Here is a 25,724-nt window from a genome sequence, read left to right as displayed (position 1 = left end):
TCACTGAAACTCACAGCATAACAGCTAATTAGGTGAGTGAAATTATTATTTTTCATTAATAATAATATTAATAATATAATAACAATAATAATTAATATAAATAAATATTTCCTATCGGAGGCACTTAAACTAGTTGCATCTGGCCTCGCCGAGGATTTTGATCACCAGCCGCTACTGCATTTAACAAGCGGTTCGGACGAACTGGTACGAACGGGCTGAATGACATCACTGCAGATAACAGAAAATATTTTCATCTACAGACCCAAAGGTAGCAGAGTTCGAGGAAGTCTACAAAGAATATTGATTACAAAATGTAAATCATGCCTTTATTACAATATACAGAACATTCCTTTAATCTTGAAACTCAAGATAAGTCTAAAAGTTCGATTCTTGTAATCATGAAACTCAAGATAAGTCTAAAAGTTCATCTTGTAATCAATGGTGGCTGGTGTTGATGACGTAGTGGTGATATTTAAACTTGGTGAAGATTATGTCAACTATCTTGTTGCACGTATCTTTATTGTCCCTTTTCAAATACTTTAAGTAAATGCTCAGAGTACCAAATTTGATTTAGTAACATTTTTACATAATAGACAACGTCTGTGTCTATTTCAGGTGTTAAAATTGGGAAATCTTTACATACATATGTCTTGTAGACGTCATTATATAAGACGATACTTATTATATAAAAGCACTAACATCACATAAACTTCACATCTTTGTCCATGGTATGTCTCCTTGGCATCACTTTCTTGGTGACTAGCAAATAACATTTATGATACAATTTTCATAGTGATTAAACTGACACGTTTCTTGTTTATGGCAGTGGAGTAGTCAAGTCGTAAACAATAAGGTTATAAAACTGTTGTCGGTGGGAGTGTGTCATTCTCTGGAAGCTGTTGCTGCTGAGGTTCAAGGCTAATAACATTTGCCACTGGAGACTCGCAAGGAATTGTCACTTTTGACGAGAAGCAGCGGCATAATGGATCTGTTGCAACCTCCATGCCCTCAGAAAACTGTCTCGGAACAAGTCGTTTCTGAAAGATAAACGTTACATTGCATTTAGAAAGAAACACTACAACTTGCTGGTCTATAATAGTAGTCGAAACAGTAAATTATATAGGGCAAACTCGGCTAATTTTGTGACAAGTTAATTTCGTGATATTTTTATTTAAATTTATCACGAATTTATATAAGGGACATATGTACGAGGGGCATACTGTAAGTCATCAGCAACCCATTGTTATAAATCTTAATTTTTATTTTTTTAGACAAACCAAATACATCATCTTAATCTACAGACTTTTCTGTCATTTTTCAACATAGTCTTTGCACACATTTTTCTCGCCGTTCTGTAAGTTTGAAAATTCGCTTGCTGTAGAAGTCCGTTTCATCTTCCCGAAGACACTGATGCACTGCTTTCCGGATGTCCTCCAGCGTCTCGTAGCATTGACCTCGCAGTTGCTCCTTTACAGAACCGAAAAGATGGTAGTCGGAGGGTGCCAAGTCGGGACTGTAAGGAGATTGCGGAAGAGTTTCCCACCCAAATGTTCTGATTTTCTCCATCGGTGACACGATCAGTGTCATGCCACGCGTTATCATGTTGGAGGATGTTCTTCTTTCCAGGGCGTTTCTCGCGCAATGCATGACGTAGCTTCAAAACTGTCTGAATATAGCGGACAGCATTTATGGTCTGTTCAAGTTCAAGAAATATCCCAGAACTCATCAACTCCTTCCTTGTTGCGTTCCATCGTGGCAGTTCGAGGGCGACCGCTACGAGGGTCATCTTGGATGCTTGTGTTCCCACCTTCGAAATGTTTCACCCATCTCCAAACACTGCTGGCGCCTATGCTCACAGCTCTGTATGCACGCTGGAGTCTGAGGTGAATTTCAGCAATAGATTTTTCTTCTTTAACGAGGAATTGAATGATAGCACGCTGTCGAAACGAACCATCGCTGTCGACCATTTTGCAAACATTGCCTGTGGTCACATGATAGAAGTTAATGACGTCACAATATATCAATACATAGTGTAAAGTCTGTAGATTATGATCATATTTATAATCGTTTTTGTTATATTGTTGAAATTTATATTATAGCAATGTGTTGTTCATGACTTTCAGTACGACCCTCTGTAATTCTAATGGTATAGTATAATGACAGAAGATGTACTATAACATAGATTTTGTTCACTGAGCGGATTTTTTGAAAATTACTTGAGTTGTGAGATCTATAGTTTTGAATTTGTGAGTGAATACACCATCCGGTTTCCTTTGTTAAAGAAGAGATTTTTTTGCTGCGTTTTGTGGTCAAAATTAAATGCATGTTTTGGATGATGATGACGATGGATGGAATTAATCGCTAACAATTTAATTCGTGATTCAAGTTCATATCACATTTAAGGGAAAAATACAGGCGAACAAAACTTCGCTACATGCTATTTTTTTACTTAGTTATTTAACGACGCTGTATCAACTAATGGGTTATTTAGCGCCAATGAAATTGGTGATAGCGAAATGAGGCCGAGGATTCGCTATAGATTACCTATAGATTTGGGGAAACCTCCCAGCCAGGTAATCAGCCCAAGTGGGAATAGAACCCACGACCGAGCGCAACTCCGTATTAACAGGCAAACGCGCTACCACCTGAGCTATGCCTGTGGCTACAGCTATTATGCTACGCAGCAATTTTTCTACGAATGGGTTTCATTACATAGTATGAGTAAAAAGTACTATATGAACATTACTTGTATCTTTCCTATTTTGAATTGTATGAAGAATTATATTGAGTGAAAAAATAACTTTTGAACATGTTAAAAAAATATGTTTTAAATTTATAAATGGTATGCCAAGGAGTCCGATTTTTTTTAAATAGCAACGTATAGGGCTACTTATTTTATATTTTTGGATTCTTCACGTCTCAAATATATAGATAATAATAAAAAAGAAGAAATTGATGGCTTAGAAAATGGATATACACCATTGAAATTTAACTACCATATTAATGCAGTGGATAATATTTAAAGAAAGAAAAACCATTGACAACTTTTTAACAACATTCTAATTGTGTCAAATGTTTATATCACCTCACAAAAGGAGTCCGAAATGGCCTCCATTCATTGCCAAACATTACATAAATCTGTCTTGGAAATAGTTTAATGCTTTTAGCAACACTAATCGATTGATCTGATGTAGGCTATCTCATCCATGATAAATTCTTCGTCTTAACTCTTCCTAGGCATCATGTTTGGTTCTGGTAGACCCTCCACTTCAAATAGCTCCACGAGAAACAATGTACTAGTTTGAGACCAGTAACTCGGTAGCCGTTCATTACTTCCTCTTATGCCAATCCATCGTCCTGGAAATTCTTGGTACAAGTAATTCACTACCTTCCTCCATAATAAGCAGGGACATAATCTTGCTGAAATAAACTATCGTCTTGTGCTCTTCTTCGTTCTCTAGGCAATAAAGTACTACAAGCATTGTTATTCAATTGCTTTTAATTATATTATCTTCTGTCTACGATTATTTAATTCATAGCCCCCTTATTGTCCGTAGTGATAATTTATATACTGAAGCATTTCTCTTTGTTATATACACATACATCTATACTAATAATAAATCTGTAGCCGAAATTACGCAAATTATGCGCGCACTGTTACATAAACTCACTTGGAACTCTCTGTCTACATATAATTGAGATTTGCGGTTTGGCGCATTTTAAAGACTAAATACAACACTTTTTATTACTTTAGGCCTATCACTAATAAATTTAAAATTTGGCGTATTTTTTAATCATTTCTTTTTCAAAGCATAATTACTATATTAAATAGCCAAGTTAAAAATCTGAAAAAATTGTGGACTTGTTCGCTGATGTATTATCTGTAAACTACTGCATTTAGAAATGTGGGATCTCCACACATACATTTGTAACAATTTATTTTCCGGAGGCATGCACGCGCTCGCGATTCCCAGCTAATGTACTACTTGCAGCTATAGATAGACTAGAAGGCTGTCGGCGGCAATTTTTACGAAATCCCCCGTTGCATATAATATCTGATCTCGCAACACTACGAAAGAAATGCATTAATTCATCAAATTATCAATACCTTAAGGAACAGTAAATATCTAAAGTTATCTTATTATTGTCAGAACAGCTAAGAGGGGGAGCCCTTCACAATGCTGTATGTTTATACTGTAATATAGCGAAGTGTTTAAAGATAGCAAGGCTGGGTACGGCAGTAAACTTTATGGCAGTAAACAGATGGCAGGAGACAAAATATAGAAGAGAAAAATAATCAGTCAGGGTTTGAATTTCACGGAGTGACGTGACTTGTATACAACATCAGTGACGGTAAAGAACGCGTAATATATAACAAATGTTTAAATCCATTTGACCTTTCTAATCACGCTTTTAAAAAGAAAACTCTAAGACGCATAAGTCGCGATTTATTGATAAAGCTCAATTTAAAGGAGTCTTTGAATGTGCGAATATGTGATTCGTTCCGTAAAAAATCTATCAACTTCCAGATAGGTCAGATGAAATTTTATGTGAAGCCGGTAGTTCTTGTGATATTAGTAAACACGAATCAAATAAAAATGCGGGCAGAGAGAGTGATTATCCCAGTTCTTATTCTAACAGATCTATGGATACAGCGCTAGAAATCACCAATATTGAGGAATTAAACAAGAGTTTGATGTCAATAGAATCCCCTATCAAGAAAAGAAAACTACAACGAAAACGATACCCCCGTGAAAAGTTAAAAAAAATAAAAGGCTTCCAAGCAAGTAAAGTTTTTCATGTAGAAGATGCATCGTCATCCCTTCAAAAGTCGCCATATTTTATTTTTGACGGAATGCAAAGAAAATGTACAACCTGAAAATTACATAGTTAGGCCTATTGCAGACTTTTCTGAAAATTATTCATTTGTAATACAAGATTGAGTACAAGGTGTGCATTGGAAAAAATGACAAGACACAATACATCCTTTCGTAGTATATTTCAAAGAAGATACAGAAATTCGTCACAAAAATATTGTCGTCATCTCAGAAAGCATGAAACATGACACCGATTCCTTTCATTGTTTTTAATCCGAAGCAATCAACTTCTTAAAGCAAGAATTCAACGATATGAAAAAAAATCATTTACTTTTCCGATGGATCAAGTTAACAATACAAAAACAAAAAGAATTTTAAAAATATTTGCTTACATGAAGACTATTATGGAATTAGTGCTGAATGACACTTCTTTGCAACGTCGCATGGTAAAAGTCCATGTGGTGGCATTGGAGGAACTGTTAAAAGACTTGCAACGAGAGCACAACACCAACAAAAAAAAAAAAAAACTGTTTGATTGGTCACAAAAAATATTTCTAAAGTGTCATTTATATTTTGTCCATTGAATAAGCACAAAAACCACACTGAAAATTTGCAGGCCAGATACCACAATCTAAAACCAATAACTGGTACATTAGAAATTACATTCTTTCATTCCGTTGTCAAAAACTGAAGATTTAGGCCTAGTAAAACAATTTTCTTTCAAGAAAGAAGGTAGGCGAATGAAAATTTAAAGTGTAGTGTGAATGAAAACAAACGTTTAAAAAGCATAATGTACAAATATTTGAGGATATCATAATAAGTAAATTAGCAGTGTTTTCTCGAGTGACTTGATCCCTACTGTGTGTAATCTTGCAACGTTCAGTCGATCATCCAGCGCCGATAAACCTCCCAGCGCCTCCCGACAACTGCTGCTGCACCGACCGCTACACATTGCGTCGTAAGTAATTAAATTTCCATTAAACTATTGGAGATCCCATTGTGATTTTTTCTGGAATTATTAAGAATACTTCAGTGCACCTAGTAGGCATTTTTTTATATTTTTAATACGGCTATTTCACATTGATATCTAAGTTTTAAAAATTGAATCATAAAAAAATAAAAATTTGTAATAATTATATTAAAATTAGTTATTAAATATTTAACAAATGACAGTACTTTAAGCTTTTAAATACATTTTTCAAAAAAATTTAACATAAATATCCTCGGAAATATGACGCTTTAAATATTGGATTGTGCGACATTTTTAACGAATTTTAACATGCAATATTTTAAAAACATGTGGACTTAGGAGGAAATAAAAGTACACTTCTTGGTTTATTAGACTTATAGAGTTGGTAAAAAAAAATATAAACGCAATCAGAAATATGAAGGTCAAAATTTGTATAATTTTGTGCTATTTGACGTGGAATGACTCATTTTCCCTAATCGTTTGTGGATTTTCTCCTAACATATTCACGTCATCCGCATAGACAAGCAGATGATGTAACCTGTTCAACTCGAAACCCTCTCTGTTATCCTAGACTTTCCTAATGGCATACTCTACAGCAAAGTTAAAATGTAAAGATGATAGTGCATCTCCTTGCTTTAGTGCACAGTGAATTGGAAAAGCATCAGATAGAAACTGGCCTATACGGACTTTGCTGTAAGTTTCACTAAGACACATTTTAATTAATCAAACTAGTTTCTTGGGAATACCAAATTCAATAAGAATATTATATAAAACTTCTCTCTTAACCGAGTCATACGCCTTTTTGAAGTCTATAAATAACTGATGTACTGTACCATTATACTCCCATTTTTTCTCCAATATCTGTCGAATAAAAAAATCTGATCAATAGTCGATCTATTACGCCTGAAACCACACTGATGATCCCCAATAATTTCATCTACATATGGAGTTAATCTTCTCAAAAGGATATTAGACAAAATTTTGTACGACGTCAACAAAAGTGATATTCCTCGAAAGTTACTACAGTTAGTCTTGTCCCCCTTCTTAAAAATAGGTACGATTATGGACTCCTTCCATTGTTCTGGTACAATTTCCTTTTCCCAAATTGCAAGTACAAGTTTATAAATTTCGCTAGATAATACGCTTCCACCATCTTGTATTAAATAAAGGTGATACCAGCGAAATTAATTCAGGGCCCAGCGCCAAAAATGTTACCCTGCATTTGCTCTTAAATGGTTGAGGAAAAACCCTAGAAAAACCTCAACCAGGTAAATTGTCCCAACCAGGATTTGAACCCGGCCCCACTGGCTTCACGGTCTGACATGCTATCCATTACTCCACAGCGGTGGGCTCTCAGACTTTGTGCAGTCTTGCCTCCAAAGTCGGCGTCTATGATGGGTGGTGGTGGTGGTGGTGGTGGTGGTGGTGGTGGTGGTGGTGGTGGTGGTGGCGGTGGTGGTGGTGATGGTGGTGGTGACGTTTCAAATGAGTGATTGTTGTGGCGCAAGATTACTTGCATTAGTTAAAATTTTGCTGAGTAGGCTAGGCAAGGCTTAGCTTTTGTTAGCAGTTCACCGTGTCACAAACTAGTATTAAACGCAAAGGGGGAAGACTGGAGTTTACTTCCCTAACGCCCTAAAAAGACTGGCAAATACGGAACTAGAGTTGTCCTTCATAGCCGAGCCCGTAACATGGTGTGCACATTACGCATTATGGAGTCCAGTTTATATGGTTTAAATTCCTACTACCAGTATCACGTGTGAGATGGGAACTGGCATTGTGTGCGATTTTTTTATCTGTTTAACTATACTATAGTTTTCGCAGTTTCAGTGCTCTTATATTCGTTTTCAGTAAAATTTTGCGGCGAACCATGACATTTCTACGCTTATTACAACACTGAGAACAAGTTTGATGAACAAATATAGTACATATTAGCAAAACTTCTCGGAAACTTTAAACTGCCTTTGAAAACCATCTCCCCTTGAACTCGCATAGCAATAAATCTATTGTATAGACCAGGCCTGCAGAACTCGTAAGTAGGGGAAATATGACGTCAGCCTCACTCCATTTCTATTGGGGATGATCGACTTCCGCGTAGAGTTATTTACATTCTCTGGCCGATCAGTGGCGGCATGTAATTTTCAAAAAGGATTGTAATAAATTCATTGCTTTTATAATGCGTTATCTCGTTTCAAGGTTTACAATTATGCTAGATTTCCTGTCGGTAGTTTCTTTGAGATTTCTTTGCACCTAACCTGCTTTAGATTTTCGAAAACTTTCCTCCTATCATCACCTACAGAAACAAATTTATAACATTTAAGTAATGAACCTTGAAAGTCACTATTAATTTCAATTCAAAATGAACGCAAAGAGTGATGTCCTTAATTTTACAATATATAAATAAATAATCAATATAGCTACAGTTCGTAATAATGAACTTACCCGAAAGTTTGTGTATTCCATAAAGTTTAATATGGACTTTGTTGAAATGTGGTTTAATATTGAAATGACAAATAGAAATAAATTGGATGGGACACAGTAAACAAGCAATTATTTCTTCTTCAACAACAAAATAATCATATTTCCATTTCCTTTGGAAGTACAGGGACATAATTTTATTTTTACTTCAATTTTTATTGTACCTGAGTTTTTGAAAGTACTTCACTCCCACCCCTTCTACTAGTAAACTTCCAACCGTTCACGACACAGAGCCGAGGGCGCGTGAGCAGTACTGAGTGAGTACAGTACGTTCCAGAAATATGTTCGCGTTTTCAGTGACGAAAGAGCTTTCAATATTGAATCATATTTTCGCACCGGTACTGTCGTCCGTTTGCCTACGTCGCATCCCGGTTTCCCCCACCTGCTTCTGTTCGCTCCTCTGTAAAGTCTAATAGCTGGGCTATCTTAGCTCTTTTCTGAAAACATTAATTTCTGTTAGGAATTGGAGGTCTACGTAATATTACACAAATGTTTAAAATAACTTAAATAAAAGGGCCTCGTTAAGTAATTAACTGTCACGTGATCCCCCCCCCCTTTCTACGACCCCGCGACAAAACCACTTGAACGGACAGTAGATAGCATTTCTGAGTAATTTTATCTTTTCGGATCGGGCAGAAGTTAAGATTAAATTTACAGTACGTAAGGTACTCTTTTATAGAGTAGGTACAGAATTATTTCAACATGAGTTACTTGTACGAAGGACGAAACTGATAATTGGAATTAGGTACAATAGTCTATAATGTGATAATATGCACAAAAGAACTGAAGCCTGTATCGAAATGAATGACCACCATTTTCAAAAATGTGTTTAAATATCCATATTATGATAATTTACAATTTAACTTCATTCTCTATATTGTACGCTAATGTGCTGTAACAGTACAATATACACTGCATAATGAATACGTCCGAATGGATAGCTCAATTTGTGAGTAAAAACACTAAGTGTTAATACAGTACTGTATTTTGATTTAAAAAAAACCTAATGAAAATTATTAAACTCAAAATGGCGTTATTTCCTAGTTTACGTAAATGGATGAACTACTTTTCTTCCCTCCTATACCTACTCCAGTCGTGGAAGGGGTAGCAAACGGTGTTTCCTGTTTCAGTCGTTAATAGAAAGGTATAGCCAGATTAATATTAAAAATGTTAGTAAAAATAAAATGATGTCTCTGTAGTATTCCTTCACGGGTTTAGATTTTGCCATGTTCCAGTTCTCTTTAAACTGCAGTACCGTATTATTTCTTTGTTTGTTTACTTATTTTCTTACTTATTTAGGCCTACTTATTTACTTACTTAATTACTTATTTATTTACTTATTTATTTATTTACATATTTACTTATTTATTTATTTACTTTTTACTTATTTATTTATTTATTTGGCTAGAGTGCGTTACAATGTTGAATGACAGCATTGACATCCGATCATATAGCTATCACTCACTTATCAACGTACAATTTATTTATCGTCCTATTATTAGTAAAACCAGTTAAGACCAGTAATACAAGTTTTGTAAAAACAGAAATTAAAACTTTATTAATGCACGAAAAATCATAATAAATTCTTCAAATAATGTAATTGGTTTGTTGCCTGCATGCAACATTTCGGAATAATTTCATTTTAGTAGAATACAGAGAACGGAAAGACAAGTCGGGGACTGTACTTAACTTATTTTACACAAAAAGTGGATTTAATCGGCTTTACTAGTATTAGGACGATATATTACATAAGGAGACCTTCTTACATTATATGCACACATACATTTTAAAATTTATTTTACGTATATTTTAATTTATTTATTTCCCTCATTCTTTTTTCTCTTACTTTCTAAAGGTATGTTCCTAAGGATTTTATTATCTGTACATTTGTAATTGATAGCGTATTGTATACCTGCCGCCGCGAGAAAGAATGTTGATGCAGCCGAGCGTAACTAGAACGTCATGACCGCACTGATAGAAAAGGTGGGTGGGGTAAGAAAGTGGAGGGAAACAGTCGCTCTCAGGAGCTACAGTTCTGCAGGTCTGGTATAGAGGTAGACAGGTCTATGTCAGCTTATTAATTCGTCTTTAGAACTGGCAACACCGCTATCAGACCACGTACTATAAGAGTTTTTCTACACTATTCGTTATATGAGTCTTATTTATCAATGAACCAGAACAAACCTGAAAAGTAATCTCTTCAAGGTATCTCTTCTTTGTAGATCCGAGTTGTATAATTATTGTACTCGAGTACTGAACAGGAATAGACCGAGGTTCTAGCCAGCACGCCATTTGGTATCTGTGCATTGCATAAAAACATTTTTTTAATAAAATGAATAAATATTTAATAATATATATGACTATATAAACATAATTATATATTATTTATGTAATAGTAGCAATAATAATAATAATAATAATAATAATAATAATAATAATAATAATAATACTAATAATACTTACTTATTGGCTTTTAAGAAACCCGGAGATTCATTGCCGCCCTCACATAAGCCCGCCATAGGTCCCTATCCTGAGCAAGACCAATCCAGTCTCTATCATCATATCCCACCTCCCTCAAATCCATTTTAATATTATCTTCCCATCTACGTCTCTCCTAATTATGTCAGGTGAAGAATACAATGCGTGCAGTTCTGTGTTGTGTAACTTTCTCCATTCTCCTGTAACTCCATCTCTCTTATAATAATAATAATAATAATAATAATAATAATAATAATAATTACTTATTGGCTTTTAAGAAACCCGGAGATTCATTGCCGCCCTCACATAAGCCCGCCATAGGTCCCTATCCTGAGCAAGACCAATCCAGTCTCTATCATCATATCCCACCTCCCTCAAATCCATTTTAATATTATCTTCCCATCTACGTCTCTCCTAATTATGTCAGGTGAAGAATACAATGCGTGCAGTCCTGTGTTGTGTAATTTTCTCCATTCTCCTGTAACTTCATCTCTCTTATAATAATAATAATAATAATAATAATAATAATAATAATAATAATAATAATAATGATAATGATAATAATAATAATAATAATAATAATAATAATAATAATAATATTTTCGATTTTTTTTTTCATTTTCATTCGTAAGGATTCCTTCAGTAGGACTTAAATTTATATTTCCCTAATCAGAATGGAACCTTAACCATGACACTATTACAGAATAAAAATAGTATAGCTGAGGCCGCAAGACCTGGCCTGTAACTTTATCACGTACAGTGGCTATATCGCTAGTGGGTATGGAAAGGGAAAACAATGTTTTAGCACAGTCTAGTATATATAGTCACGAAGCTCAAGTTTATGGGGGCACTAGGAACAATAGACTGTGCAGATACTATTTCGCATTGTCTGTAATGAGGCGATAGCAGCAATCCTAGTGGTTAGCAACTATCTATGGATGCGTATTTACTACGTATTGAGCCTTGTGACTGTATATACTAGACTGTGGCTTTAGAATGAATTGAATTTCCGTGTCGGTAGATTCGCCTAATATTAATAAAACCGAAACAAACTTTGTTATGATCTCCAATTCTTCTCTCTCCCACGTAACTCACATGCCAGGTCTCACCTCTCGATCTGTACTTGCTTCTTTTATGTGCAATATTAGAATTTGCAAGTATTAGGACCACTTATTATGTCTGACCCTTTTTGTAGCAAATGATCATTTCATGAGTTGAATAAAGACTTTGCATTCCTACATTAAGTATCATTTGTTTACCATTTGTCACAACTTTAGTAATAAACTTAATTAAAATGACTGTTAGATTGTATTTACAAATAGACGTCTGACGTATCCTGCCATTGAAAGAAATTAATCCTAATAGCAGCACTTCTTCCAGAATTAGGCGTGACAAGGTTAAGGCTGCCGTGGCGTGCGATCTTACTTGCATCTGCAGTGTGGTAGACACTGCCGTCGACTCGGCGTCTCATGGGACGTAGTCAGCACTTCTTCTGACATCGCTCTGTCAGAGAGCTGCAGTTGAGGCCTGTACAAATAGAACACACTTGTTTTAATTCATAAATTTATTTTTGTATGTGTAAAATATATCACAAAAGTTCTGTTTTATATGGTACAGAAATATAGTAATAACGTATAAACTATTAATTAATAATATACTGTAAAAAAAGACGAGACAATGACAGTTCAGATTTTTGCAGCTTAAGGCTGGTTCACAATAAACCGGGAACGGAAACGAGAACGAGAACGGAAATAATGTTAAAATAGATTCATTTAAATGGGAGTATTCAGAGCAGATAATCCGCATGTTAACATGATGAGACAGTTAAGGCTGGTTCACAATAAACCGGGAACGAGAACCAGAATGAAAACGAGAAGCAGAGGACGAGAATATGAAAATTTTTGGTTCACAATAAACCGAGAACGTAGACGACTATGCATATCGTTATGCATGTCAATAACGATATGTAAAGTCGATATTACGCATCCTGATGTTATTTGTGTATAATTGACCAATGGCGTTCTCTCATGAGTACAAGGCATCCAACATAAACATACGTTAACCAACTTCGAGATTTCAACTGAAACATTTCATTAGGTTTTTTTTATTGGGTTATTTTACGACGCTGTATCAACATCTAGGTTATTTAGCGTCTGAATGATATGAAGGTGATAATGCCGGTGAAATGAGTCCGGAGTCCAGCACCGAAAGTTACCCAGCATTTGCTCATATTGGGTTGAGGGAAAACCCTGGAAAAAACCTCAACCAGGTAACTTGTCCCGACCGGGATTCGAACCCGGGCCACCCGGTTTCGCAGCCAGACGCGCTCACCGTTACTCCACAGGTGTGGACTTTCATTAGGTACGGTACTATAAATATGCCTATGCATCTTTATTATCACAACCTATTTTAAGTCTACAATAACGTAAAATAATTAGAGAAGAAACATTTGTAATAGAACAAAAATGAACACAACAGTAGTTATTGAATTGAAGCATGAATATGTAGTGTGTAATACAACCAATATAGTAATAAAATATTATTCACTTACGATCGGTGTTCAAAAATGCAGCTATTGAAAGCCAAGTATTCCCCTTGATTTTCTCATCTTTATACGAGGCGCGCCGCTTATCGTAAACGTGAGAATTTTCCTCAACACTCAAAATTAGAATCTCATGAAATATAACTTGCTCCATGATGCACAGCACAGAACAAAATAATGCATAGGTTATGTCACGGTCTTCTTGCTACAAAATATATGACGACAAAATAGCTTTTAGATTGCAATAGAATGAATCTAGTGGGCTGTGATCGAAAACGTGAACGCCGAAGTTGAAACTTGGCCAACTCTCCGTTCCCGATCCTGGGCTCCGGCAAGCTTTTCGTTAATTGTGAATGCTCACATTCAATGAACACATTTTACAATTTTACCGTTTTCGTTTCCGTTCCGATTCTCGTTTCCGGTTTATTGTGAACCAGCCTTTAGATGTCGAACTCAAATCGTCGTGTGATTCCCTCTGACTTTCTTTTCCCGAAGAGTTTACTAAACCTACAATTCGAAATTTTCGAGAAGAATTGCGAGGTCGTGAATATGAATCATGGAAGACCCTTTCAGGACGGGGAAAAGGTGTTGAGATGTATAACGAAGTAACAGCCGCCAACAGTTGGATTGCAAACAAGAAAGGACTTTCGACTAGTGAATGGATATCTAGCCTGAAAATGACAGCAAATTTAGCAGCTGTTCGTTCCGTTCCCGGCAGATCTCTCGACGGTACCCGGTGCATACATGGCTGTCCGGAGATTGAAACTTTAGCACACGTCTTGGGATTCTGTGAACAGGGATTGCTCTTGAGGAACTCTAGACATTATCTTGTAAGATCCAAAATTGCTGCCGTATTAAGAAATAAGGGCTGAATAGTAGAAGAAGAAATCTCCTGTCTAGCTGAAAATGGTTCAACGAGACGAGTAGATATTTTAGCGTACAATGCTGACACTAAACAGGGCATCATTGTGGACCCCACGATACGTTTTAAGTAGAATGTCATCAGTCAGCCGAGGTCCACCATGAGAAGAAGTTGATCTATGAGCCTACAGTCAACTATTTCAAGCTGAAATATGCCTTAATTCACGTTGAGGTATTCGGCTTGCTCATAGGTGCTCGAGGGACTATACCAGCTTTTTTCGAAGAGTTTTGACGGCAGTTTGCTCTGCCAACATCTCTGAGTGATGACATTGTGTTAAATGTGTTAAAAAATCCTGCCAAATCCTAATTAATCACATGGTGCCACAGGAATAGGAATTATAATTTTTCACGCCCTTTTCTTTGTTTCCCTTCTTTAAAATTTAATATCTATGTTTACAGATGTATAATAATTTTTTTGAGGATATGCTGAGTCCGTAAGGGCTACCCTCAATGGGGGGGCAGTTTAATAATATTATTATTATTATTATTATTATTATTATTATTATCTGTATATATATGCCCTTGATGTTAAAAGTTAAAAGCTAAAAGCTTAACCTAAGATACATAAATAGATATAAAACAAACGCTTCAACGCCTGAATTGTAATTTAATACTTGTGTATTTGACATGAACATATCAATATAATATCAGGTTCAAATGGTTACTTCATTATATCCACAGTAAATTTGTATGACATAACAGTCAAATTTGCATGTAAGCAAGTCTTCATATTTAATACATTAGCATGATATTTCCGAAATTTTAATTTTTTAAATCATGAAGACTTGTAGTTTTATACCTATTTATGTGTATTAAGTTAAGTTTTTAACTTTTGACATCAAGGGCATATATATATATATATATAAACAGAGATTATATTGTGAATACAATTATGGTATCTGATGATGTCGCATGTAGTGACGACAACGTTAATACCCACGAATAAGTGGGAAGATTGCCTATATCGTACCACTTTTCAATTTTTCTTTAGTTATTTATAAATGGGAAGGAATTTTAATAGCATACACTGTTAAACATTGAGACAGTACCTTGTGACACAAAATATATTTTTTTCTGAATTTTAAAATAATTATCAGTTGTTTTAAAAGACATTATTCAAAACTCTACAAGTGGTACGATTTGTGCTCCTAGTTTCCTAAATCGTACCTAGAGGTTGCTTAAATCGTACCCATTTGTAAAATACACAATTTTCAAAATAAAAACTACATAAAGAATAACTGGGTAACATATTCTAAGTGACGATGTACCCTTGATCAAATGCAGATTGTTTCTTTCAATTTCACAAACATAATATTTCGCGGAAGTTCCTAATCAACTGGATTAGATGAGCTTCGTAGATCAGAGTCATCCACTGAAGTGAAATGAAGGATGGAAGTAATAATGATGATGATGTTAATAATAATAATAATAATAATAATAATAATAATAATAATAATAATAATAATAATAATAGTAATAACAACGGCAATAGTCTATTGAAAAACTGGATACTGTGCAGTTGTCGAAAATGCAAAGGTAGTTGGACAATAGTACATTATGCAAGGAGTCTATAATGGTAGTAATTAAGACGCGAGTATGTTTGTTTATGAAACGAGCGCAAGCGAGTTTCATAATTTTCATACGAGCGTCTTAATTACCATTATAGGCAAATTTCATACGACTTTTTATGCTCGACCATATTTCTAACTTGAAATTATTCGTAAGTATTCATGTTGGTAATGTAAGTGAGAAGCGGAACTAACCTGAATTGTAAGATGTGCGCAGACGCGAAAGCATTGATTTTTTCCGAGGGACGAATGTCATCGACCTTGATATAATCTAGAGAATAACATGAACATTAGTCTTGATATAACCTGGAAATTGATTTAGAATTGAAAAAGGAGATGACAAATTGAATTTATTTGAATATTATTTACAATTAACGCTAATTATTATAGTAACAGAACATAATCTTCTGCGACAGTATTGGATTTCCAGCCTCCGTGACTTTTCGCTAATTGTCTTTCGATTGCATATCCGAGAATAATCGATACTTGCGGTTTTATAATGGTACAATGGTGATTTTCCATTGGCTGAACAACTGAATTATAATGAATAGGTGTACTTTAATGAGGTGCATTAAAGGGCTACTACCAGGTGTATAATTACTACATTTCGGCATGGTCGAGCATAAAATAATTATCAATTGTATTAAAAGACATTATTCAAAACTCTACAAGTGGTATGATTTGTGCGCCTAGTTTCCTAAATCGTACCTAGAGGTTGCTTAAATCGTACCCACTTGTAAAATATACAATTTTCAAAATAAAAACTACATAAAGAATAACTAGGTAACATATTCTATGTGTCGATGTACCCTTTATCAAATGCAGATTGTTTCTTTCAATTTTACAAACAATATTTCGCGAAAGTTCCTAATCAGTTGGATTAGATGAGCTTCGTAGATCAGAGTCATCCACTGAAGTGTGTGAGGAGAAGGAAGACAGTAATAATGATGATAATGATGATAATGATGACGATGATGATGATAATGATGATGATGATGATGATAATAATAATAATAATAATAATAATAATAATAATAATAATAATAATAATAATAACAGCAATAGTCTATTGAAAAACTGGATACTGTGCAGTGGTCAAAAATGTAAAGGTAGTTGGACAAAATTAATAACAGCTAGAAATCGATCTATTTGTATGAAATTTTATGATCTTTGTGCGCAAAATTTTCATGAAATTGAGAAAAAAGAACCCTTCAAACGCAAATATGCGAGTCAATATGTTCACTGTAAGACGAAATACAGTATAATTTTAGAGAATGTTAAAATATTCTCATCATTTCTATGGATTATCGTAATTATATAACATCGCATGGAGTTCCTAACGTCATTAGCATAGATTTGAAATGTTTTGACTACCACATGCGCAGAAATTCTAAGATTGGGGGAATACGCTAATATTCATTATTACGTGTAAATACTTTGTGTGTGTATTGTAGAGGTTAAACTAAGAGTAAAACGTTCTATACAATTTTTTCTCGAAACCTTTAATTCCAGAGTTCCAGTAGATGGCACCTACGTCGTGGTAACTGCATAGGCATTACTGTTCTCCCACACATTTGGTGTGGTATTGTGGGGAATCACTTACTCGGACCTTGAGTTCTACCTCTGCGGTTGAATGGGAAAATCTACAGCGCATTCTTGGAACGCGAATTGCATGGTCTGCTACATGATATCCCTCTTGCAACGCGAGTGAACTTATGGTTTATGCACGATGGTGCTCCTGCGCATTACTGCAATGCTGCGTATCCAGACCAATGGATAGGCCGCGCAGGGCCAACTCCTTGGCCAGCCAGATCACCGGACATAAACCCTCTGGACTTCTACCTTTGGGGCCGCCTGAAATCGTTAGTGTATGCCTCTGCTGTACCTAACGTAGAAGTACTACAACAGCGAATTGAACATGCAAGTGGAATTGTTCGTAATGAGTTGAACGGGCTGTGTAACGTTCAGAGATCACTAAGGCGGCGAGGGACAGCACTTTTAACATGCATTACACTAAGAATTATGCAAATGTGTAACAAAGTCTAGAAGAAATCACTTTACATTCTTTACTGTGTTTGGTTTTAATTCATAAAACGTGCATAAGTGGACTGCCGAGGATATGGATTTAGTGACTTTGGTTGTTTTTGTACTGAAGTCCAAATGGACTATACGAAAGTGATAATTAGATTACATTTGGCGTGTTATCCTTTCTTTGAGAGCGCGAGTTCCACGCAAAATGGCGTTAACTCTGAAATTAAAGGTTTTGAGAAAAAGTTGTATAGAACGTTTTAGTCTTAGTTTCACCTCTACATTACACACACAAAGTATTTACACGTAATAATGAATCACCCTGTATAACAATAACATGCTATAAGTCCACACCTATGGAGAAACGGTTAGCGCGTCTGGCAGCAAAACCAGGTGGCCCGGGTTCGATTCCCGGGCGTACTGGAATTAGTTCCCAAGTCTGTTAATCGGTTCCCAGTTCGTCCCAGAGCTATACCCGAATTGGTTCCAGGTTGATTTCATCTATACACTGCAATTGGTTCCCGTGCTAGACTAAGCCAGAAAACATTTCCTTCCCATTTTATACAGAATTAGAACTGCCAACTACTGTCTACAGTAGTACAATTTTGTAAGTAGGTTAAAAATGTTTTGTGCTTGGCGGACACGTTGCGTCGAATAACTTTACTTAAAGTTGCAATATCACTCGTGTCGTGGTATGGTCGACGTTGCATTTCATTATAATATCTGATCAGAAACTTTCACGAAACATTTACATACTCTTTTTCTGAAAACCGAACTTGTGATCATTGACCGCTAAGAGTTTATTTCTCTTTTCACTGAGCATAGTAGTGAAATACATCATTAACTGCAATACGGCTGTGCTATACTTCCATTGCCACTACTCTGCTAATCATTTGCCACTACTCTGCTAATCACTGAAACTTATAATTGATATTTATATTTTAACGTAGATGGAGTCAAGGATCATGATCGATTATTTATAGGTGGCGTTATAGGCAATAATAACTACCTCATCCCCATTGTTGATATTTGAACACTGCCAGTACTCTGCTACATGATCGATTAATATCCCCGTCCCACACAGATTTGGAACTACTTGCGTTGTTAATATTTGAACATGGGGAACCTACTCACGTTGTTGATATTTGAACATGGAAAACCTACTCACGTTGTTGATATTTGAACATGGAGAACCTACTCACATTGTTGATATTTGAATACTGCCAGTACTCTGCTACATGATCGATTAACATCCCCGTCCCACACAGACTTGGAACTACTTGCGTTGTTGATATTTGAACATGGGGAACCTACTCACGTTGTTGATATTTGAACATGGAGAATCTATTCACGTTGTTGACATTTGAACATGGGTAACCTACTCACGTTGTTGGTATTTGAACATGGGTAACCTACTCACGTTGTTGATATTTGAACATGGAGAACCTACTCACTTTGTTGATATTTGAACATGGGGAACCTACTCACGTTGTTGATATTTGAACATGGAGAACCTACTCACATTGTTGATATTTGAACATGGGTAACCTACTCACATCGTTGATATTTGAACATGGGTAACCTACTCACTTTGTTGATATTTGAACATGGAGAACCTACTCACATTGTTGATATTTGAACATGAGGAACCTACTCACGTTGTTGACATTTAAGCATGGGTAACCTACTCACGTTGTTGATATTTGAACATGGAGAACCTACTCACGTTGATATTTGAACATGGAGAACCTACTCACGTTGTTGATATTTGTACATGGGAAACCTACTCACGTCCTTGATATTTGTACATGGGAAACCTACTTACGTTGTTGATATTTGTACATGGGGAACCCACTGGCGTTGTTGATATTTAAACATGGGGAACCTACTCACGTTGTTGATATTTGAACATGGGGAACCTACTCACGTTCTTGATATTTGTACATCGGGAAACTACTCACGTTTTTTATATTTGAACATGGAGAATCTACTCACGTTGTTGATATTTGAACATGGAGAAACTACTCACGTTATTGATATTTGAACATGGAGAATCTACTCACGTTATTGATATTTTAACATGGGAACCTACTCACGTTGTTGATATTTGAACATGGGGAACCTACTCACATTGTTGATATTTGAACATGGGGAACCTACTCACGTTGTTGATATTTTGTTTCGGAACCAACTGAAGAACAGCGCGATTCCCGATCGGGACAAGTTACATGGTTGAGGTTTTTCCGGGGGTTTCCCTCATCCCAATATGAGCAAATGTTGGGTAACAATCGGTACTGGACCCCGGACTCATTTTACCGGCATTGTCACCTTCATCTCTTTCAGACGCTAAATAACCTAAGATGCTGATAAAGAGTCGTAAAATAACCTACTAAAAATACTAAAAATATGGAGAAAACATGTCACCTCTGTAGAGATAGTGGAAGACATCTCTCTTTCTTCAGTCCTGAAGTTTGTCTCGGACGCGAAGCATATCTTCTGAAAAATGGATTAATCTCTCATTTCATTTGAGTATTAGGCAAATTCTTTGCGAGGTGTTTGGTTCATCTACTACGAGAGCAGCTGTATAATAGTAAGTAAATGTACGTTTCCAAGGAGATATTGCTTATTACATTAAGAAACGAAATACTGATTTGTATTTTGGAAAAGCCCAAAAGAAAATGTTCTAACCTTAACATGAAATTTTTCCACAGTTCCATTTTCTGAACATATTTCTGGCCCAATATATTAAAAACGTAAGCGAAGAAGTGTCCATATTTATTTAATTCGATGCCTTCCTTCCAAAGTGTAATAAAACGAGCTCGATAAGAGATTACAGCTTCTGGAATAAAATAACACGAGGACAGGTGGTAGTTTAGGGTAACACAATTTAAACCAAAGCACTTAGTTCAGTTTACCGGTTGAACTTGCTTTAATCTTTTTATGCCTCAACTGAAAGGTTGAGATAACTTATGTGTATGTCATCACATGAAATGTAAGCACGAGACATGCATTTTAACGAATCTAATTTAATATAACTATAATATTTTAATTTCTTACGTACCTCTGGAAACTGCAGCCATAATTTGTATAAACTCACTAATCTAGAATTCACAAACCAATCTGTTGCTTTAAGTTACAAAATGTAACGATCTGGATAAAATTATCGGCTGCCAAAAGAGAGATGTTTACAAAGCTACGGAATCTATCAGGCTTTCCTAATCCGGTTTATTGCTTCCGGTTTACAGGCTACTCAATCTTTCATTATCGTTTGAAATCGAAAAGATGCAGAGTTGACAAAAAATCGACTTTTATCCAGCTTCATTTTTAAAATCGATTTTTGTTCCATGGTTCATTTAGTTTATATATTTTTAAAGGATTTTGAAACACTATTCGGCATTAATAATAGAGGAACTCCCTGGTTATTTTTTTTTATTTTCGTCGGTTATATAGCGAAGCTGTAACAACTACTGGTGTTAGGTTATTTAGCGTTGCTGGAATTGATGGTAACAAAATGACATTTAAGGTAAGCGTTCACTACATCATATCGCACTCATCGGACGAATCGCACGGATCGGAAAAAGACTATCTTTGCTGTAATTATTATGTAACCGCGTTCACTACATCCTATCGCACGCATCGCCTCTCGGCAAATCCGTCCACATTTCTCGGATGAGCAACTTTTCCGATGTGTGCGATCATGGCCTTCTTTAATAAATCAATTTTAATTGCTCAACTGTTACTGTTATGTTGTGCCATGTTCAGTGTCGCGCCAAAATGGCAAACGGAAAACTTACTTCGCTTGTAGAAAATTGCGAAGAATTATATAATTTGAGACGCTCCCATTACAGTAATCAAGTCTCTCCTTACATATATACTATGTAACCAATATCTCTTTCGTTTCTTCCTCTTCAATTAAGACGCATGAAGTAATTACAAATTCTTATTCGCTAATAGACCTAACCTCAAACTCCTCTGTTTTCAACAATGTCAATATAGTACAACGTCATGTTTTAAACAGCTGATAGGGAATCCGATAAGGCGATGAGGTAGAGCCGTTAAAGTGAACGCACTGCAATTAAAATATCCGTTGCGTGCGATTCGTACGAGGAGTGCGATACGATGTAGTGAACGCTTACCTTTAGTGAGATGAGGTCCAAGGATGCTCCATGAAATTATCTCAAATTCGCCTTATAGTTAGGGAAAACCTCGGAAAACACTCATAATGTAAATAGTTCCAAGACGAAATCCCACGAAGCCACATCCGAACGTAGTTCCGAATGCACTTAGCCTACTTGATATCTGCCGGTGACTTCTCTGGTCAAGTAGTGATCGAAGTGGCGTCTGGTCATAACAATAATAATAATAATAATAATAATAATAATAATAATAATAATAATAATAATAATAATAATAATAATAATAATAATAAACACTTTTACTGTGACTCGCTGCTGTCGAGTCTTTCTTGCACGTATGTACGGTCCCAGACAAAAAACTGCCCGACTCTTGAAGCTCCTTACAGAGCATGATTTACACAACAACTATTTAACAACAGATTTCAACTCAGTATTATTTGAATAGTATTACAGGAAGGTATTTCCCAGCTAATGCAATATATATATATATATATATATATAATAGTGCCGGCACTATTTCGCATTGTCTGTAAAGGGGCGATATTAGCGATCCTAGTGGTCAGCAACTATTTATGGATGCATATTTACTACGTATTGAGCTTCGTGACTGTATATAGTAGACTGTGGTTCTAGATTCAACGTATTGCGCATACTCAATGCTCCAAAGCAGTGGTACACTGATGTTCAAAGTTACACTGGCAGGCAAAAAATTTGGGACACTTGAATTTTACTTTGTAAATCTATTTAATAGGTCACCAATATGTTTTAAATAGTGATTAATACGATTATAATTTATTGTACAAAAAACAAAATGAACATGACTTCATAACACTGCATAAGCAAAATTTTGTTATTGTTGGTATTTGTTGGTAGTATGAAGTCATAATCATTTTCGTTTTCAGTCTATATTACGTTTGTAATCGTATAATTAATTTAATCAACATTTAAAACATATTGGTGACATATCAAATACAAATTAATACCACAGTCTACTATATACAGTCGCGAAGCTCAATATGTAGTAAAAATGCAAACATGGGTAGTTGCCCACCACTAGGATCGCTACTATCGCCTTATCATCGCAGATCTCTCTCCTAGCAGACGACAAAATATGTTACACTTTCGTTGTCGTGTTCTTTTGGAAAAATTAACACCTTCCTTCCATTATTGAAATATTAAATGCATAAAGTTAATTTATTATTTTAATGAAGTATATTAAATTTCATCATAAACTGGAAGATACCTGCAAGAAATAGGTTAATATTATTTTTGTTTGTGCAAAACGAACTGAAATTTACTATAATCGCTTCACCCATTCAAGATTATAGCGATAATTAACCATGAAACCGATAAATGTTAATTTGCATTTCCCTTTACAACAATAATAATGGAAATATGAATTAATGGAGTAACTTACATGTACCGGTACTTGTAGTGTAGGCTTACGTAGTTAACAAAGTGGGGTTAGGTTAAGCAATAATAATCACACCAGAATTGGAAATAAAACGTGATCAATACATTTTATTGTAACAGACTTTTTCTACGTCTCTAGTAAAGTAACAAATAAAAATAACAACAAAATTAACAGCTATAATTAAAAACATATCCTTTGAAAAAAAAGTAGGCCTAAGCAATAATAATCCCACCAGAATTGAAAATAAAACGTGATCAATAAATTTCATTAAAACAAACTTAATTTTTCTACGTCTCTAGTAAAATATTATTATTCCAATTATTGTATTTTAGCCATTAACATTTTCATTACAACCAATAACGAACATTTCACAAGCATCAATGTGAAATACGCAACGAGCTAGCACTCGATGGAAATACGACACAGTCCAAAGTCGACCGTGGACAGTCTATTGTTTCTAGTTGCTAACCGCTTGGAGCGCTTTATCACGAGATTTGCAAAAAATCACCTCAAGCTTCGCGACTGTATATAGTAGACTGTGCTAGAACTCACAAAATTCAGACGGGCCATTTTTTTTCTGGATCTAAAATGTATGATAATATTCGCGTTCATATACAATGAAACTATCGATCGAAAATTGATATGTCGATAAAATCTAAAGTAAGATAATCCAATATAAGAAAGTGATTATATATCAAGAATAATGTTAAATTGCACTCATAACTAATAATAATAATAATAATAATAATAATAATAATAATAATAATAATAATAAACATTTTTAACTAAAATTATGTAGTGATTGCAAGGAAACTGAGTTAAATGAACACGTCTGTGCATAATCTCGAGAGTAGAAGAACTTCAGTGAAAGATGCTCATGCTCATGGTCTTTATACTCTACGCATTGAGTCCATGTCACAGCAATTGTCGTGCAGTACTTACCCGGGAGATGGAGTAGTTCGACCACTAGACACGCTGGACGGAGTTCGACTCCTTGGAACAGAACTGGTAGACGCCCTCGATCGACTTCTCCGGCGATCTCTGACTAAACAACAGAAACAACGCAGCACGGGTTAGGATAGGATCGGCTTATCTATCAGCTTGCGTGCCGCGGCAGATTGCATCGAAGGACGTCACACATCTGGTATGTAGCTGGCACACAATATCGCTCTGACACGTGTGGGAACCATTTGCGAGAAATTAGCATCCGAGAACCGTACAGAATAGTTTCAACAAAAACTATAACCAGTGGCGTTTAATACCTAAAAATCATAGCTTGTTACAAAATATTGGGAACATTTCAGTATACGGACACATCACTAAAAATTCTCTTAAAATACTAAAAAGAGCAGATTTGTCTGTGTTTGTTGTATTCGCATAATCATATTTACGAAAAAGCACTTTTCAGTGTCAATAATTTATTTTGTGTGCACAAGATTGGAATTTTGGAGTAAGAGGAAAAGGAAGGTATCCGTGTTCTGAAATTTATCCTCTCTCTCTTTTTTTTTTTTTTTTTTGACACCTATCGTAAATCATGAATTACCGCTAACGAATAATAGGCAAGGGAAGCAGAACATATCCTGTCACAGTTCTCATAAATTTTGTAGTGTACACATAGTTTTTACCATTCTTTGCTTTCTGCACAATATTGAGATATAGTGTTGATTGTCTTAGATTTTCAATTCTAATTTTATCTTCTAGTGGCTGCTTAGAAAAAAGCAATTCTGAGTAATGAATCGACGGAGTTCATCGTGATATAGCTACTGTATATTTTTTAAACTAGACTGCCTCTGGATTTGCACACACACTAAACTTATATGTCACACTTTCTGAATTAAACTAGGTACAGTATGTAGAATATAGGGCTATTCCATCTCAAATCGACCGAAATATAGGGAAATTGACCTTGCAATTTTCAAATACAATGAAACTTTTTCTGTCCGTTGACAACTGTGATACAATACTTTGTGCAAAGTTTGAGGCATCAGAACTTCATAGTGTTTAAATTAAAAATATTTAAATTTATCATATTTTCGTAAAATTAGCAACTTTAAACTGTTGTGGCTCCGAAACCCTTTCAGCCAATGGTCAAAATCATGGTTTATTTTGATGCTGAGAAATTAAAGTTTATATTGACATGTAAACAGTTTTTCTTACTTTTTATGGAAATTGAGAAATTTAGATTTTTCTTCATTAAGATGCCTTTGTCCACGAAAAAATATTTTTAAAATATATTCCGCATTGAAAGTACAAATAAACATATTTTTTACTGGTGCACCGTTGATCAGAAAGTATTGAAAATATCAAATAAAGAAAATAAATAGTACGCGCGTGAACTAACCAGCTGACTGTGAGGCGGGAGCTAGCCGAGA

The 25,724-nt window shown here is 35.3% G+C and overlaps 1 protein-coding gene and 1 long non-coding RNA gene across 4 annotated transcripts in view; one reads left to right on the top strand and one right to left on the bottom strand.

Moving 5' to 3' along the window:
- Positions 1-304: 304 nt before the first annotated feature.
- Positions 305-25,724, bottom strand: part of LOC138691256 (uncharacterized) — a 112,399-nt gene continuing 86,979 nt past the window's right edge. For all 3 annotated transcript variants that reach the window (XM_069813078.1, XM_069813077.1, XM_069813079.1), the window contains 4 exons: positions 24,295-24,397; positions 12,169-12,270; positions 10,450-10,564; positions 305-1,037 (listed from right to left, as the gene is read on the bottom strand). In XM_069813078.1, the coding sequence (XP_069669179.1) occupies positions 855-1,037; positions 10,450-10,564; positions 12,169-12,270; positions 24,295-24,397 (503 nt within the window). In that variant the 3' untranslated portion in view covers positions 305-854. The remainder of the gene's footprint in view (positions 1,038-10,449; positions 10,565-12,168; positions 12,271-24,294; positions 24,398-25,724) is intronic.
- Positions 24,360-25,724, top strand: part of LOC138691257 (uncharacterized) — a 166,370-nt gene continuing 165,005 nt past the window's right edge. Inside the window, exon 1 of the long non-coding RNA XR_011329782.1 lies at positions 24,360-24,496. This is a non-coding gene — a long non-coding RNA (uncharacterized lncRNA). The remainder of the gene's footprint in view (positions 24,497-25,724) is intronic.

Source organism: Periplaneta americana, chromosome 16 (genome assembly GCF_040183065.1).
Source record: "Periplaneta americana isolate PAMFEO1 chromosome 16, P.americana_PAMFEO1_priV1, whole genome shotgun sequence".
In the NCBI taxonomy this organism is placed as follows: Eukaryota; Metazoa; Arthropoda; class Insecta; order Blattodea; family Blattidae; genus Periplaneta; species Periplaneta americana.
This window is presented reverse-complemented; position numbering and strand designations above follow the sequence as displayed.